General features: G+C 39.8%; 2 protein-coding genes across 3 annotated transcripts in view; one reads left to right on the top strand and one right to left on the bottom strand.

The window, feature by feature from the left end:
* dpr10 (defective proboscis extension response 10) overlaps positions 1–14,152 on the bottom strand; it is a 58,181-nt gene that overhangs the window by 2,148 nt on the left and 41,881 nt on the right. For both annotated transcript variants that reach the window (XM_068292905.1, XM_068292897.1), the window contains exons 3-5: positions 7,799–8,013; positions 4,529–4,739; positions 657–784 (exon numbers count right to left, since the gene is read on the bottom strand). In XM_068292905.1, coding sequence (XP_068149006.1) covers positions 657–784; positions 4,529–4,739; positions 7,799–8,013 — 554 coding nt within the window. The remainder of the gene's footprint in view (positions 1–656; positions 785–4,528; positions 4,740–7,798; positions 8,014–14,152) is intronic.
* LOC137579943 (tabinhibitin 3) lies at positions 1,044–1,937 on the top strand. Its single transcript, XM_068293847.1, has 2 exons — positions 1,044–1,178; positions 1,256–1,937. The coding sequence occupies exons 1-2, from the start codon at positions 1,047–1,049 to the stop codon at positions 1,868–1,870; spliced, it is 747 nt and encodes a 248-aa protein (XP_068149948.1). The 5' UTR covers positions 1,044–1,046; the 3' UTR covers positions 1,871–1,937.

Genomic DNA, 14,152 nt, shown 5'->3' with positions numbered 1-14,152 from the left:
AATGGGAGACAAGAGAAAAAAATGAAGTAAGTAAGTCGTGTCGCCGACATTGCTATACCATGCAGCAACTAAATTTATAAGACCAAATACATGTATTTAAATTTCTGTTTATTTGTTCATTCTCGCTATCTCGCTCACTTATGAGCACCACAGCGTCGCCACTGGACAATGTTTTAGGCATAGTTTCTCTATATGCACATACGTATACTTTATGGCGACTTTGATATACCATTGGACACTATGGATACATGGTAGCCAAAACGAAACTCGAGAACATGAGACACGCTGCCAGCAGCAGCCCAGAGCTCATAAAAGTTAAAAACGTTTATCCAGCGGCAATTGCCTGGGCGGTGACGATGGCTCAGACTCTGCGATTATCCTGCATTGGTCCCATCCCCCAATCCTCATATATATATATATATGTGTATTTTTTTTTGTGCTTTTAACTGCTGAGAGAGCAGCGGAGGAGGAGAGAAATACCGAAAAAACTCAATTATTGCAAGATAATTTGGCTTCCAAAGAGGAAAACATTAAATTGGGTTTTCTTTTCATTTTGTGTACTTGAAATTTCATTCGCTAACCCCCTCCTCCTCTCCAACTCACTCTCTGTATGAAAATTGATTGGAAACTGTGAACTGTGATTCGTATACATTTACCTTATCCTGATGATACCAAAAGATATGGGTAGGTGGCTCTGGGCTAAATTTGATGATGCATGTAAGATTTATGGTACTGCCTTTGTCCACATAGAGATCAGGTCCGCCTAGAATTGTGGCCGTGGGCACTAGAGAAGAGAAGAGAGAAAGGGGAATGGGGGAATTAAGTCAAAAAGGTTTTAAATTACTGTTAAGCTCGCCATTGTTTTGAGTGAACAGCTGAAATTCGAGAATTTTCAAATCAATTGGGGGAATGTTGCCCAATACGCCGAACTACACTGATTTCGCTTATACCACGACACTCAATTACAGCTGTTCCCAGTTAGTAGTTTGATTTGGCCCTATAAATAGCACCTGAGTCTGGCAAACAGCTTTCAGTCCTCTGTGAAAATGCATTTAGTGCACAAAATCACTGTTTATATTGTTCTCATCATCATGGCCGGCAGCTGGTGCTTGGCCATTGATTTCTGTCGCATTGAATCGTGCCACGGTGTGCGTCATCTCGGTTGCCATAACAGTTTGGTGAGAGATCATGCTTATATCCGCCGCCCCCTTACCTTTGTCTCTTATACATAACTGTTGTTGTTATTGCCCTTCAGACATTTCATGAGAGCTGCCAATTGCATCGCCGCATGGTGAATATGCAATATTTTCATGAGTATCTAATACGAATTCAGAATAGATACCGTCAGGATGTGGCCAGTGGTGCAATTCAGGGTCTAGCGCCAGCTCAACACATGCCGGAACTTGTATGGGATTCATATTTGGCTCTATTGGCCGAATACCATGTGAAACGATGTTTGAAAGATTTAACCAATCTCTGCGTGGCCACCACGGACTTTGACCATCCGGTCTTGAACTATGCCGTGGACTGGCAGCCACGTCAATTCAAGGAGATTTCCAATGTCCAGCTGATGACACAGTTGACGGAGCGATGGTTGCATCAGGTCTTTGATATTCAGACAAATGATCCCGATGCCGCTCCAGCCGAAATACGTAATATAATCAATGATTATGCCACTTATCTTGGTTGTGCAGCTGGCCAGGATTATGACTTGCGTAGTAGTCGCTTTGTTTTAATTTGCTATTATAGTTCTGGTCCCGAATGGGGTCAAGAGCTATATAGGCGTGGCTCATTCAACGTAACCCATTGTTCTAATGGAAAAAGCGAAAGCTATGACAATTTATGTAAGACGAAACCGTCAAATAACTAGTGCAAAAAAAAAAAAAAAGAAAAACAAACCATATTTATATAAATAACATGTGTAATTAAATGCCGCAGCAGCCACTTGAGCAACTAAAACATTTGTTTGGTGTTAAATTTCGCCCTTAGTTGAATAAGAGACGGCAGAGATGAAGAATAAAATGGCCAAGCAGCTGGTAGACTGAGAGTGGGCGAGGGCAGAAGGACATTTAGGTGCATGCAGTGTGTATGTAGTAACCAGAAAGAAGCTGGCAAAGTTAGTCGGTAAAAGCTTGTTTGAAAGCAATTTGTTCGTCATAAGCCAGAAAAGTGGGAGCCCAAGGCGCAAGCACTTGACTCCCTACGTAACTACCTAGCTACCTCGCTCCCTTCCTCGCTCACTCCCTCATCCACATCTGGTAGCGACCGCTGCCTGTGTGGCAAGTGCAAAAACTGGCACGAGAAATGTTATAAAATATTAAAAAATAATATGCATGCATGGCATCACTTGGATCTCCATGTCCGTCCATCCGTCCGTCCGTTCGTCTCTGTCTCCAATTTTCCTGCCGCCAACCTGACAGTCGGCAGTTGGCTCAAGCATCTCCATCTTTATTTCTTTTTTTCCCCCATTTAACGTAGAGAGTGCATGTCAGAAGTTAAAGCTTTTGACAGTAACTAATGCAAGTTGTGGTTAAAATTTTCTAGTGTAAAGGTATGCAATAGTTAGTTAGTTATTGCGGCAGTTATTCATAGGTACATATTTTGTGTTTTGGACAAACCGGCAACCGTTTGTATCGGACCAAACATGCCCGCAAATTCATCATCGCTGGACTGGTAGACCCGATCGGCGGCTATATAGAAGGCATCGTCATTATAATATTGCTGCATTGTGCTGCTTGTCTCCGCATCGATAAGATCTTTAATGTTGGAATGGGTTGATTGTAGGCGTTGTTGTTGTTGTTGTAGTTGTTGTCGAATGAAAACAAAAATAGAAATAGAAAAAAAAAAAAAACACAAATAAGAAACAAAAAAGTTGAGCAAAGTAAAGGAAAATTAGAATTGTAAATGGAACGAATTCGATGTGCGTTTCTAAAAATAAAGCGAACTAATTACTAAATTACAAACCAATAATAATTAAAAGTAACCTTTCGTATATTAAAAATAATTGTCAAAACAAACACACACCAAAAGCTTTATGGTCATGTTTGTATGCATGTCTGTGGCCTAGCCAGGCCTGACTTGGCTTAAAGTGGCAGAGAGTCTCCCATGGGAATGGAACCAGGCATATCCAATTATTTAATTCACTGGAAATGGAAAACCATCTAGCAATTAATATGTCTCCGTCTTGTGTAGCAGACCGAGTACACATTTTCAATGATGTCTTGGTGTTGGTGTTTATTTCAAATAATTCAAATAATTAATTAGAACAAGTTGAAGCATAGATAGATCTAGGGCCTTGCCTCTTAATGTATGCAATAGGTTGAAAAACTCCTTATTCCTTTTCAACTTTCCCAGTCCCTTGTTAATTTGGAAAATGTTTGAAATATATTTGCTCAGAGGATTATTTTTTAGCCACAAGTCATTCCAAGATATCTATATGCTTCAAATGGCGAATTCTCAAACAGCATATTGCATATTCTAGGGGGCGAAGCACCCTCCAATTCAAAACTGTTTGTCTATATCAAAGATTTTAAGTCATTCGGGATCCTACATAATCGCAAAACATTAATGCAAAAGCATTGCAGACTATGTTTTGTTTTCAATTATATTTATATGGGAAAACTAAATATAAGCCTCTTGTTACAGCACCCATACAACTACACACACACATTTAAAAGCTCTTCATTGGAAAATTTTAGATTCGAACAAAAATATTGGATTTGATTCATTGCCATTGCGAATTGTGTAGAAGTTTGTTTTGGTGGCATTAAAAATGAAATTGATTGCAAATAGTTTATTGTTGTCGGTTGAATTCGCTATCACCTATAGAAAATGCGGTTTGTCTACATATATCAATTTTGATAAATATATATATGTCGATTTCTGTTATTTGTTGCGGCCAGAAGGCTAAGCGCCAACTCGGCTCTCCCACTTCGTTTACCACATTCTACAACAGTGGAGAAAAAAAAACAATGCTCGCGGTCTATATCCTGTTATTTTATCCTGTCAGCTGTTGCCTTTGTTCCCTATGCTGCCCGTTGTTGTTGTTTTTGTTGTTGTTGTTGCTGATATTATTGTTGCAAGATTGTGAAGTCTGCATAATTTACACTTTTGCAAATTGCATGAATATGCAAATAATGCAAAAGAGAGAGAAAGAGAGAGAGAGAGAGAGAGAGTGATAGAGAGAGGGGGAAGAAAAAAAATAAAAAATAATAAAGAACCCTCACTCCGTAGGCGAAATATTACGCTGTGGCAACTGAAATATGCAACGAAGGTCCCCACAGCTCAGCATACACACACACAGCACACACACCATACTGATGGATGGATGGATGGATGGTTGGATAGATGGATGGATAGATGGATGGATGAGGGATGGCTCGTCAAGGACATATTACTTATACATCCGTACTTGTACTACAATATATACCACACACACACACACTGGCACAATTCCCCGGGCTGCTGCTCTCTCTCTCTCTCTATCTCTCTCGCTCTGACTGACTGTCTGTCTGTGTGGCATACTCACCCACAATATTCAAGTTAACCGAATAACTGCGCACGGGCTGTGTCGATATTTGACATTCATAGACTCCGGCATCACGTTGTTGGGCCCATTTGATTTGCAATGTCCACTCATCGATATCACGATGATATGAGGTCTGAAAACGTTGGTCCGTTGTATATGTATAAGTGCCGACAGTCAATATATGGAGATCCCGGTGTCGTATCCAGGCCACCTAAAATAAATAGATGTAGATATTCATTAATTAAAGCTTCAGTCAAAGTTGAAACCGCATATTTGCATTTTGATTGCTTTATTAAACAGAACTTAACTAATGAATGATAATAAAAGAGTAATATACAAAAAAAAAATAATAATAATAATAACGAGACACAGAGAGAAAGAGAGAGAGAAAGAATCTCTTGTCAAAACGCTTGAGTCCAGTTTTTCTTCTTTATTTTGGGTCCCCGTAGTATAAAAATTTATGCAACTCACAATCTAAATTTTAAATAACTCGAAATTAGTGTGCGCAACGCATGACGGACCCGGAAAATGATACTTCCTTTCTCGTTTGGCTCTTCAAACGGGGCTGCGTCTTTGTGGCCGTCTCCGTCTCTGGGCCTCCTACCACTGACCTGCCACAGCTCGACATTCACTCGACATTGCCCACTACATTTTATACAGTTTTAGCTAACTCGACCCATGCCCCGCAAACGTCTGTCGCCTTTTGGCAAGTTTTTTCCTTCTTTTTTTCGGGCGTCTTGTTTATGCGGCTAACTGTCTAACCAATATACACACACACAGCCAGACCCATAGACAGACAAACCGACATACATACATACAGCCAGACAGACATGGAGACTCGGCGTCAGAGGCAACCAACTGTGCCAGGCATCCATCTGTGTGCAGTTTCAGTTTGCCGTCTGTCTAATTCTGCAATAACAGCAGCAAAAAAAAAAAAGGAAAAAAAGAAAACCCAAAAAGCAAAACACAGAAAAATCGACAAAAAAAAAAAATGAGGGGAATCAAACTTTTTTGCAACTCGAATTTTTGCCGCACTGGCAACATAAATTTACCGTTGGCCAAAAACTGAGCCGCCAGTTAACTAGAGAACACCATTTCCGTCTCCTCTCTCTCTCTCTCTCTCTCTATGCGAGTGTGTGTAGTTTACTGATTGCGGAAGCAGATTTGGTTATGTGGAAATCTATGACCCCCAAACTCCCTTTTTTATAACCATAACCCCTATACAGAAAGGTGGGGGGGGAAACCTTCACACTCTCAATACTAAATCGCTTAACGTAATCAACTTCCATTTCCACAACGGGCTAGATGGTTGGCTGACTGACTGGCTGTCTGTCTAGGCAGCACCTGCAAAGTTTCTCACCGAAAATGGGCAAATGCGTGCTAAATATTTCCGCATTGTGTCTGCATCCTTGGCTAGTTCTGATATGTAATGCGAGATCTGTACGAACTTTTGAAAACACTACAGAAAAAAACACGAGATAAGGACTCTCGAACAGGCGACGATGAGGAGCAGCAACAAATGACAATGAATTTGCGTTTAATGGCGGCTGACAGTCGGTCGGCACATCGTTCTTTCGGGCTGTATTTTCCATCCACTGCGGCATATTGCAGTGCAAAGGACTCTTCGTTATGGCAACCAATTTAATTTGATTGCTGAAATGCAATACTCTTGCTTTTGTTAAGGACTCGCTTTTGGGCATAATTTGCGGAAAAAAGCAACTTCACGTGGCTGAGTGAGTGAGTGTGAAAGAGATAGACATTTGTTTGGAGCTTGGGGTAAGACGAGATGTTAATTGGAAATGCTAACAGAATGGGATACAGCCAAAATGAAACTCAAGTGACGTAATAAAAACTATGGTAATAACTCGAAAAGAGTAAGACTAAGAGATGTCGGCCAGTAGGAACAGCAGCAGCAGCAGCGGCAACAGAATTCGAAACATGGGCAACATGTGTTGGCCTACTCCTTCCTTCTCTCTCTCCCACTCATTCTTTTGGCCATTTTGCCTTGCTGTGTTTTAGCACTTGTGACCTTTTGGTTTTAGTTATTGTTTCTGCATCACGTATTACATAATAAACTGCCAGCAAATTTAATAAGCAGCCATGTGTGCCACATCGTTCCCAATGTCTATCTTAATAATCTAACTAAATATATATAACTATATATATACGTACATATGTATATATAAATATTGTGTGTATGTTTGTGTAACTCGAGGGGCGGGGGCTCCAACATATGCCCATCAAGACTGCCAATTTGGAGTTTTTCTTTATTTTAGCTTTTTATTTGGCAGCGGGAAAGATTTGATGGCAAAATAAAGGAATTTTTAAAAATATTCTTTCAAGAAACTCAAAATTATTAAAGTTTTCAAGTAATTAAAGTTTTGTGCGTATTTAAAATTGCGGACTTGTTTTACCTTTGGTCTTAAGTATGCAATGCATGGAAGGAAGCAACTGTGACTATATAAAGTATATACATACTTTCTTGATCAACGCGAACTCCTCCTAGACCATTAGAGCTACATAGAGAAATACTGCACCGGTTGTATATCTCGGACTTTGCCGGATCGGATCACTTATAACATATATGTAGCTACTATACAAACAGTAAAGTCACGAACAGTGACTTTTCTCAATAACTTTGTCACTTTCGACGCGATTTTCATAAAACTTGTGTGTTTTATATTTCATTAATGACTCTGCCAAATTTGATCAAAATTGAATAGCTAAATTATATAGCTGTCATGCAAAGAATCGATAAAATGGCATGCTCTATAGGCTGTAATACAGTCTAAGCTTTAAGGCTTTTCTTTCGCGAACATAGGACTTTTTATACGAAACCATTTTCTTCTTTTATAACAGTTAATCTCGGCCCTCTGGGTTTTGTTCTTTTTTCTGCAATTCATTAATTTTAGTTTCAAATTTTCTTTTACTTAGAAACAGCTGTTTTCTGATCAAAATGTTGGCAGCACTGATGCCCACACTTGTTTGTGTGTGTGTTTATTAAATGCAAATAAAAATAAACATTATTAAAACATACGCCCCCAGGAAATGGAAATGATAAAAATAATGACAGGCAGCCAAAATGAAAAGCCAGAGCTATCACAGACTCTATGAAAGAGAGATCCAGAGGTAGAGAGAGAAAGAGAGAGAAGTAGATAAGGCTAGACACCTAGATTGGATTCTAGATTTGCTCGTTTATTTGCCTAGATTTAACTTCTTCTTGTGCGCTTGTGCTTCTCCTTCTACCAGGCCAACTGGTCTCATACTCACCGTCTTGTTGCCCAGATGCTTGACGCGACAGCCCAAATATGCGGATTTGCCTACAAGCGATGTTATATTCCTTGGCATTGTTAGATCAAAATATGGCTCATTCCATTTGTGGCCATGCGGATAATGCGACGATGGTGGCAAGTGTGTGGGCTTTGCCTCCGCATTATTGTGATTGTTGTTATTCACAGATTGCCGCTGGTAGCACAATGTTAGGCCTGCAAATAGCACAAAAAAAAGGAAAGAGAATGGGATTAGAATTACGCACCTAAATGAAAAATATATAAACACAGGCATATCCTTGTCCTTCTCTATTGTGCTTGAAGAACTTGTTTTATAAATTGCCTATTAATGTGTGGCCATAAGAAGGGAAAACCCCAAAGAACCCAAGGACATCATCATCGTTATAATACTGGCTTCCTTTTCTACTCAACCCTCGCAAAAAAAAAAAAAAAACAACTATAAAGAAACTACTCACACACATACATGCAGGAAGAAAAATGAAAATGCCAACAAACTGCACCTTAACATGTTTTAGGTAGTTTAATTAAAACGATGACACAAGCCAGTGACACATATGGCGTTAGATGAGTGTGTGTGTGTGTGTGTGTGTGTGTGAGCATATGAGTGTGTATGGCCAGGTGGCAAGCAGCAAGTGGCACGTTTATATAACAAATGGCAAACCGACTCTTTTTTGTTAGTTTTTCGTTTAGTTTTATTTTTGCCGTGCAACTAAAAATGTTGCAAATGACAAACTCATTGTGCCCCTTATATACATATACACATATTTATGTATGTATGTATGTATGTATGTATGTGGGGGGTGAAAGTTGGAAAGATGTTTTGGGGCGGCTTAAGTGGCAGCCTGGCATATGCCTGGCTGGTTCAGCAAGCCTGTGGGTTTGGGTGGGCCCATGTGAAGTGGCTGCCTCTGCTGTTGTTGCTGCAGTTGTTGTGCATTTCATTTATGGACCGTTGGTAGGGGCTAATTTTCTAATTACTCGACGCGACGACGACTTTCTATGACTTCGTCATGGTATTTTGTAAAATGGGAAAAAAGCAAAGCTTTTATAGATGCCAACCAACGCCCCTCTCTCTCACACTTTGTGGGTGTATATGTATGTGTGTGTGCGTCCTGAAAGTGCTATTGTAAAAACTGTCAGAGGGTTTGGGGGATTTCAAGTCTAATAATGTTTATGCTAGTAAACAAAACAACAAGCAAACAAACAAAATTGTAAAAACTGTATAACTGCAAATTTCATTTCCGCCTACAAAAAATAAAGGCTACATCTAGAAACTAAGTAAGTGAATGGGAGTTCTCTGTGCCGTTGCTGCCAAATTGCGGGGCTCATAAAGTTGGGCCACGTTTTCAAATGAATCAAGGGGGCTGTGAGTGTTAAGGAGTGGCTGATTTTTTAGAGCGAAAGCTCTAAATAATGGCCAACAAGGAACAAGGATAACAACAAATAACAAATGCTAAATGGCTAACAAAGTTTTCTCTTCTACACAGAAACTAACTTTCAAATAGAATTCTACTTTGGATTTTTATTAAATATAATTTCTAGACTTCATGATGTGTGTGTGTGTTTGTGTTTGTTGCATAGCAAATTGCATTATTCAAACCTTTCAGTTAGCTCAATAAGTTTAGTGAAAAAGACGAAAGCGAGAGACGACACTAGAATAGAAGAAGCTGTATGATAGATGAAGTTTAAGTGGAAATGGAAGTTGAGCAATTTTCTGTATTTTCCATCTATCTGCTGGTTTTTGGTCGGTCCGAGATGCCAATCAAATTTACAATCCTTTTTTTTTCTTTTGCCCATCTTCACAGTTTGTTTACTCAAGCAGCCAAGTGTCGTTTAGCCAAACGGGCTGGAGGCAAAACCAAATAGTAAGACAGACTCGTGAGTGGGCTCAGAATCCAAGCATTTCTTCATCTTCTCACTCTGTATATGTGACTGGCTGCTAGTAAATTCCATAAAACTTTAAGAGTTCTGGGCCTGAAGCACTACAAGCGCCTTTGACAGGATTAAAATGTGCTGGCGAGCCACTGAAAGAGCCAGAGAGGACACACAGTCAGACAGACAGACAGAGAGAGAGAGAGAGACAGACACATATAGGGTAGGCGGTGAAAAGGAATGGTAAAGAGTCGAGTGGATGAACAAACACTGCAGCGAAGTGAATGCAAATAGCAGCGTCGGCATTGGCATGCCCAGGCATATGCGTATTGCTTTTATATAAAACTGCAAATACCAGCCAGGTGGAACAAGAAAGAAGCAAAAAATATAAAACGAAAGGTGAAGGGATTTGCATTCACTCTCTCTCTGACACTCTTCTTTCTCTATGTGGGCAAATAACAGCCACTGAGCAATGTACTGATTGTCTCTTTATGTGTGTGTGTGAGTGTGTGTGTGGGTGCTTGTTGGTGTGTGGCAACCATCAATGGACTCGTTAGCAAGCAAGAAAATAAAACTCATTTAGTTATTCATAGAAGCAATTTAAAAAAAAAAAAACGCACAAAAGTAGGCAAATATATTTTACTTTTTTTATCGTAGCCAAGGTAAAAAAATCAAAACAAGTCCATCAAGGTCAAGGTAATTAATTTGACAGAAGAAACAACAAACAAACACACACACAGATATACACACATATCGAGAGTGGTGTTGGTTGAGTAGTGGGAACACTATAAATATTCATCAATATATCGTACGTAGGTAATGTAAATTAATTCTGGCTATAAATCAATTAAGAATTTTGCTGTATCACATGTGCCCAGGGGCATAATGGAAAATATTACGCATACGACACGGCCAACGAACCCAACGATCGAAGGCAGAGATGAGTGGTTGGCTGTTGACAATTTATGATTGATTCGCTTGGTGCTAACTCATACCCCCTTGCCGCCCTCCACCCTCCACCCTCTACCCACTGTTTGCAAGTACCAGACCACATCCGAGCGTCGCTATCGATGGGCCAGAGGGTTTTGCGTTTCCTCTCACCATGTGCTCATTGTTCATTTGCATATGTGGCCATGCAGTGCAAGTTTCTCTCATTGGCTTTGTGTGTCCTTTGGGGCGACTATAATGAATCATTTGAGTGCAAGCTTGAGCTTCGGCTTCGGTTTGCTGCTGGCTCATTTTACGCAAAATTAGCTTTGGCATCCGCAGCAGACGCTCCTTAACGACAAAACAATTGGCCCTGGACTTGGGCTAGGTACACACACACAAACACACGCACAAGCACACATACACGCATTCAGAGTGGCAGACAATTGTGATTATGGGTACGAAGATATAACAAAGGGTTTGGGAATCGGCCACAGAACTGACTGACTATATATGTATATTTGAATATATATATACATACATGTATGTATGTATGTGCATACATTCGTATGTGGCTGAACACTTAGTGTCCGCTTTTCTCATTCTCTCTCTTACTCTCTCACTGGCAACAATGGCAAAGGCTATAAAACGCTTAGTGGTGTCCATGAGTAAGTTCGGAATGTGTATGGTTCGGTGTGTATGTGTGGTTGTATGTTTAATGGTCTTAAATATTTAAAAAGCAAACGCACATCAACCACAAAAGCAAAAAGTAAACGCTGAACCCAAGTGAGTGTAAACAATTTGGCCATAAAGAGGGGAAAAATTAATGGTACCAACAATAAAATACTCTTTACACGAATATTACAGTAAATAATATTTAAATATAATAAACAAAAAGGGTCATGCAATAAAACGATCAATACATTATTCTCGAATTGTGATTAAAGAGAGCCATTGTGATTGCAATCAAAAAGGGATGATTTAACGAAAGAAACGAAATAAAAACGAATTTACATACACATAAATGGAATGAATAGTCAAATCATTCTGAGAATGAGAATTGACTTGTTGCTTAGCAACTGCAGAGTTAATGTTTAGTTTAAACTATTATTGTAAGAAATTTACTTGATGAATATAAATAAGTTAGCAATCAGAGGAGAGAAATAAATAAACTTTTGAGACTACATTTGTGGGCAAAAGTCACTAAAGTGTTGCCATCATTAAAACGGATTCCATTACGCAAGAGTTTAAACTTAAAAGTTTTTTTTTTTTTTGTTTTACTTTTTTGTTTTCTTTCATTTTCTGGCTAATTTGTATAAAAGTTGTGGGCAAACTTATAAATAATTATGAGCAAGCTTCTGATGGAATTAATAATTGTTTAACGGTTGCTGCTTGTGGAGCGAAAAATAGATGAAAAGTTTAAGGCTTTTGGCAGCTGTTTTTTTTTTTTTTGTTGGCGTCATGCAAAATTCTTACCTCAATTAAAGATAAGTATCAAAGTGCATAATAATCAAAAGGCAGCCAGGTGAATGAAACGAGAGTGAGCGACGTCAAGAAGAGATGGCAACATAAACACTGCGGAAAGCTGTCTGTCTGACTGGCTGTCTGTCTGACTGGCTGGCTGCCTGGCTGCCTGTCTGCCTTCCTACCTGACTGCTTACCTCGGCCAGTGTCTGTCAAAATGATTGTTTTACATGCATTACATTTACCCCTACAACCTCCCTTTCCACTTACATCATTTGCCATTCAGTTCCATTAGCCCGTGGGGCTCCACCAGGCGTATGCGCAATTTTTATTATAATTTTTTTTTCGCTTGTTTTCACTGAGCTTCCTTGTTGTTGCTTTTGTTGCACATCGTTTTTCATAGACGGCACAGCACAGAACAGCACAGAGCAGGTAAGCGGTAAGCAACCATTTTTACTGCAATTTATGCACATTGGGAACAACGACAACAACAATAACAAAAACGTATCCAAAATCCATGCCCATACCAATGCCCATGTCCATGGCTATGGCTATGGATCTGAACCAGTCCTGGTACGGCTCAACCCCGTTTGGTCATTGCTTGTTAACACACCCAATGGGAGTTATTAATGTTTGTGGGGCTTTATTTACGGCTGGCAGGCAGGCAGGCAGGCAGCCGCCAGCCGGTCAGCCCCATCGAGCTGGCCAGCGAGTCGATTTTTTATGACTCCCGAAGGCCGCAGGACTCGCTGACAGCCAGTAGCAGGAGCAGAAGTTGAATCTGGAGCAGATCCCTTTCGTTTCCCTTTCTGTTGTTATTGTTGTTGTTGTTATTGTTGTTGTGCAGTTGATTTAAATTTGGTGTAGTTAATTTTTAACCCAATTTTTGCCAACGAATTTTTTATTTATGTGCCCGCCGCCTTTTTATAACATTTTATTGCCAACTGGGCATAAAAATGGGTTTAAAAAATGAAAAAAGAGAGAGAAAGAAACACTAAAGACTGGACTTAAATATACTTGAATGGTCTCTCTTATTGAATTTTGCTGGCCCAGGCATTAAATGAGGGTAAAACCTTTCATAAGAGGTACCAAAAAACCTCTTGAAGCTTTTAACATTTTCTTTCTCACATTTTTGTTATGTGTGCCTCTCAATTCATCTCAATCTCCTCTTACGTTCTCCTCTTTACTTCTAACTCCTTCCTGTTCTGCTTTCTAGCAGAAACTCTCAACTCTCTTGGTTTGCCTCTTCAACTTTTCAACTTCAATATCTTTGCCATGTTTCCTGTGTCATTTGCAAATCAAATTGTAATTGAAGTTGTGTAAGCTGCCATCTCATCTGACTTTCCCTCTTCAAAAACCCCTCCACCATCTCCCTAACCTTCAGGTTACAACAATGGCTCGCTGTCTTGAGCAGTAAAATATTGTTAAGCAAATTGTTAGTATGTATGTAAGTTTGTGGCTTGTTGTGTTCTGTGTGTTTGATTTTAATCCAACTTGCATTTATATGCAAATGTTGACGACGACGAGGACGACGACGACGACGACATCGAATCAGAGAATCGAATCGAATAAACCCCATTTATACCGAAAACCGAATCATTTCTTTACAATTTGATTTTGCTTATTAAAATAGATACGAATACATGATAATGCAGTTGCATGGCTTCGGGGTCGAATCGCAGATACATATTCACATATCAAGTATGTCAAATGGGGGATTGTGGTTGGGATGGTTGGTAGATGGGTAACTGGGGGCGGGAAAAAAATCAATAGGATAAACATTTTCCAGGAACATTGTCGTCCGATTAAAAATGCATAATTGGCCATGTTAACCGACTGCAGAAGGAGAGGAGGAGGACACGCATTGTCTAAAGTCGATGACCAGCAGTAGAACATGCAAATACGCTTTGGCTCTGGCTTTCACCTAACGGAAACGGAAGCAACTGTTGAGGCTCGCCCACGCCCCCCAATTGTATACGCCTTCTTGTTAAGTTTGCTGAGCTCGCACTTCGTGTGCGCTTCATTGCATGTGCCACATACACCCAGGAGAAGGAGAAAGCGGGGTTAGCGA

Source organism: Drosophila tropicalis, unplaced genomic scaffold (assembly GCF_018151085.1).
Source record: "Drosophila tropicalis isolate 14030-0801.00 unplaced genomic scaffold, ASM1815108v1 contig_1190, whole genome shotgun sequence".
Taxonomy (NCBI): Eukaryota; Metazoa; Arthropoda; class Insecta; order Diptera; family Drosophilidae; genus Drosophila; species Drosophila tropicalis.
The sequence above is the reverse complement of the archived record's forward strand: the minus strand, read 5'-3'. Positions and strand labels throughout refer to the sequence as shown.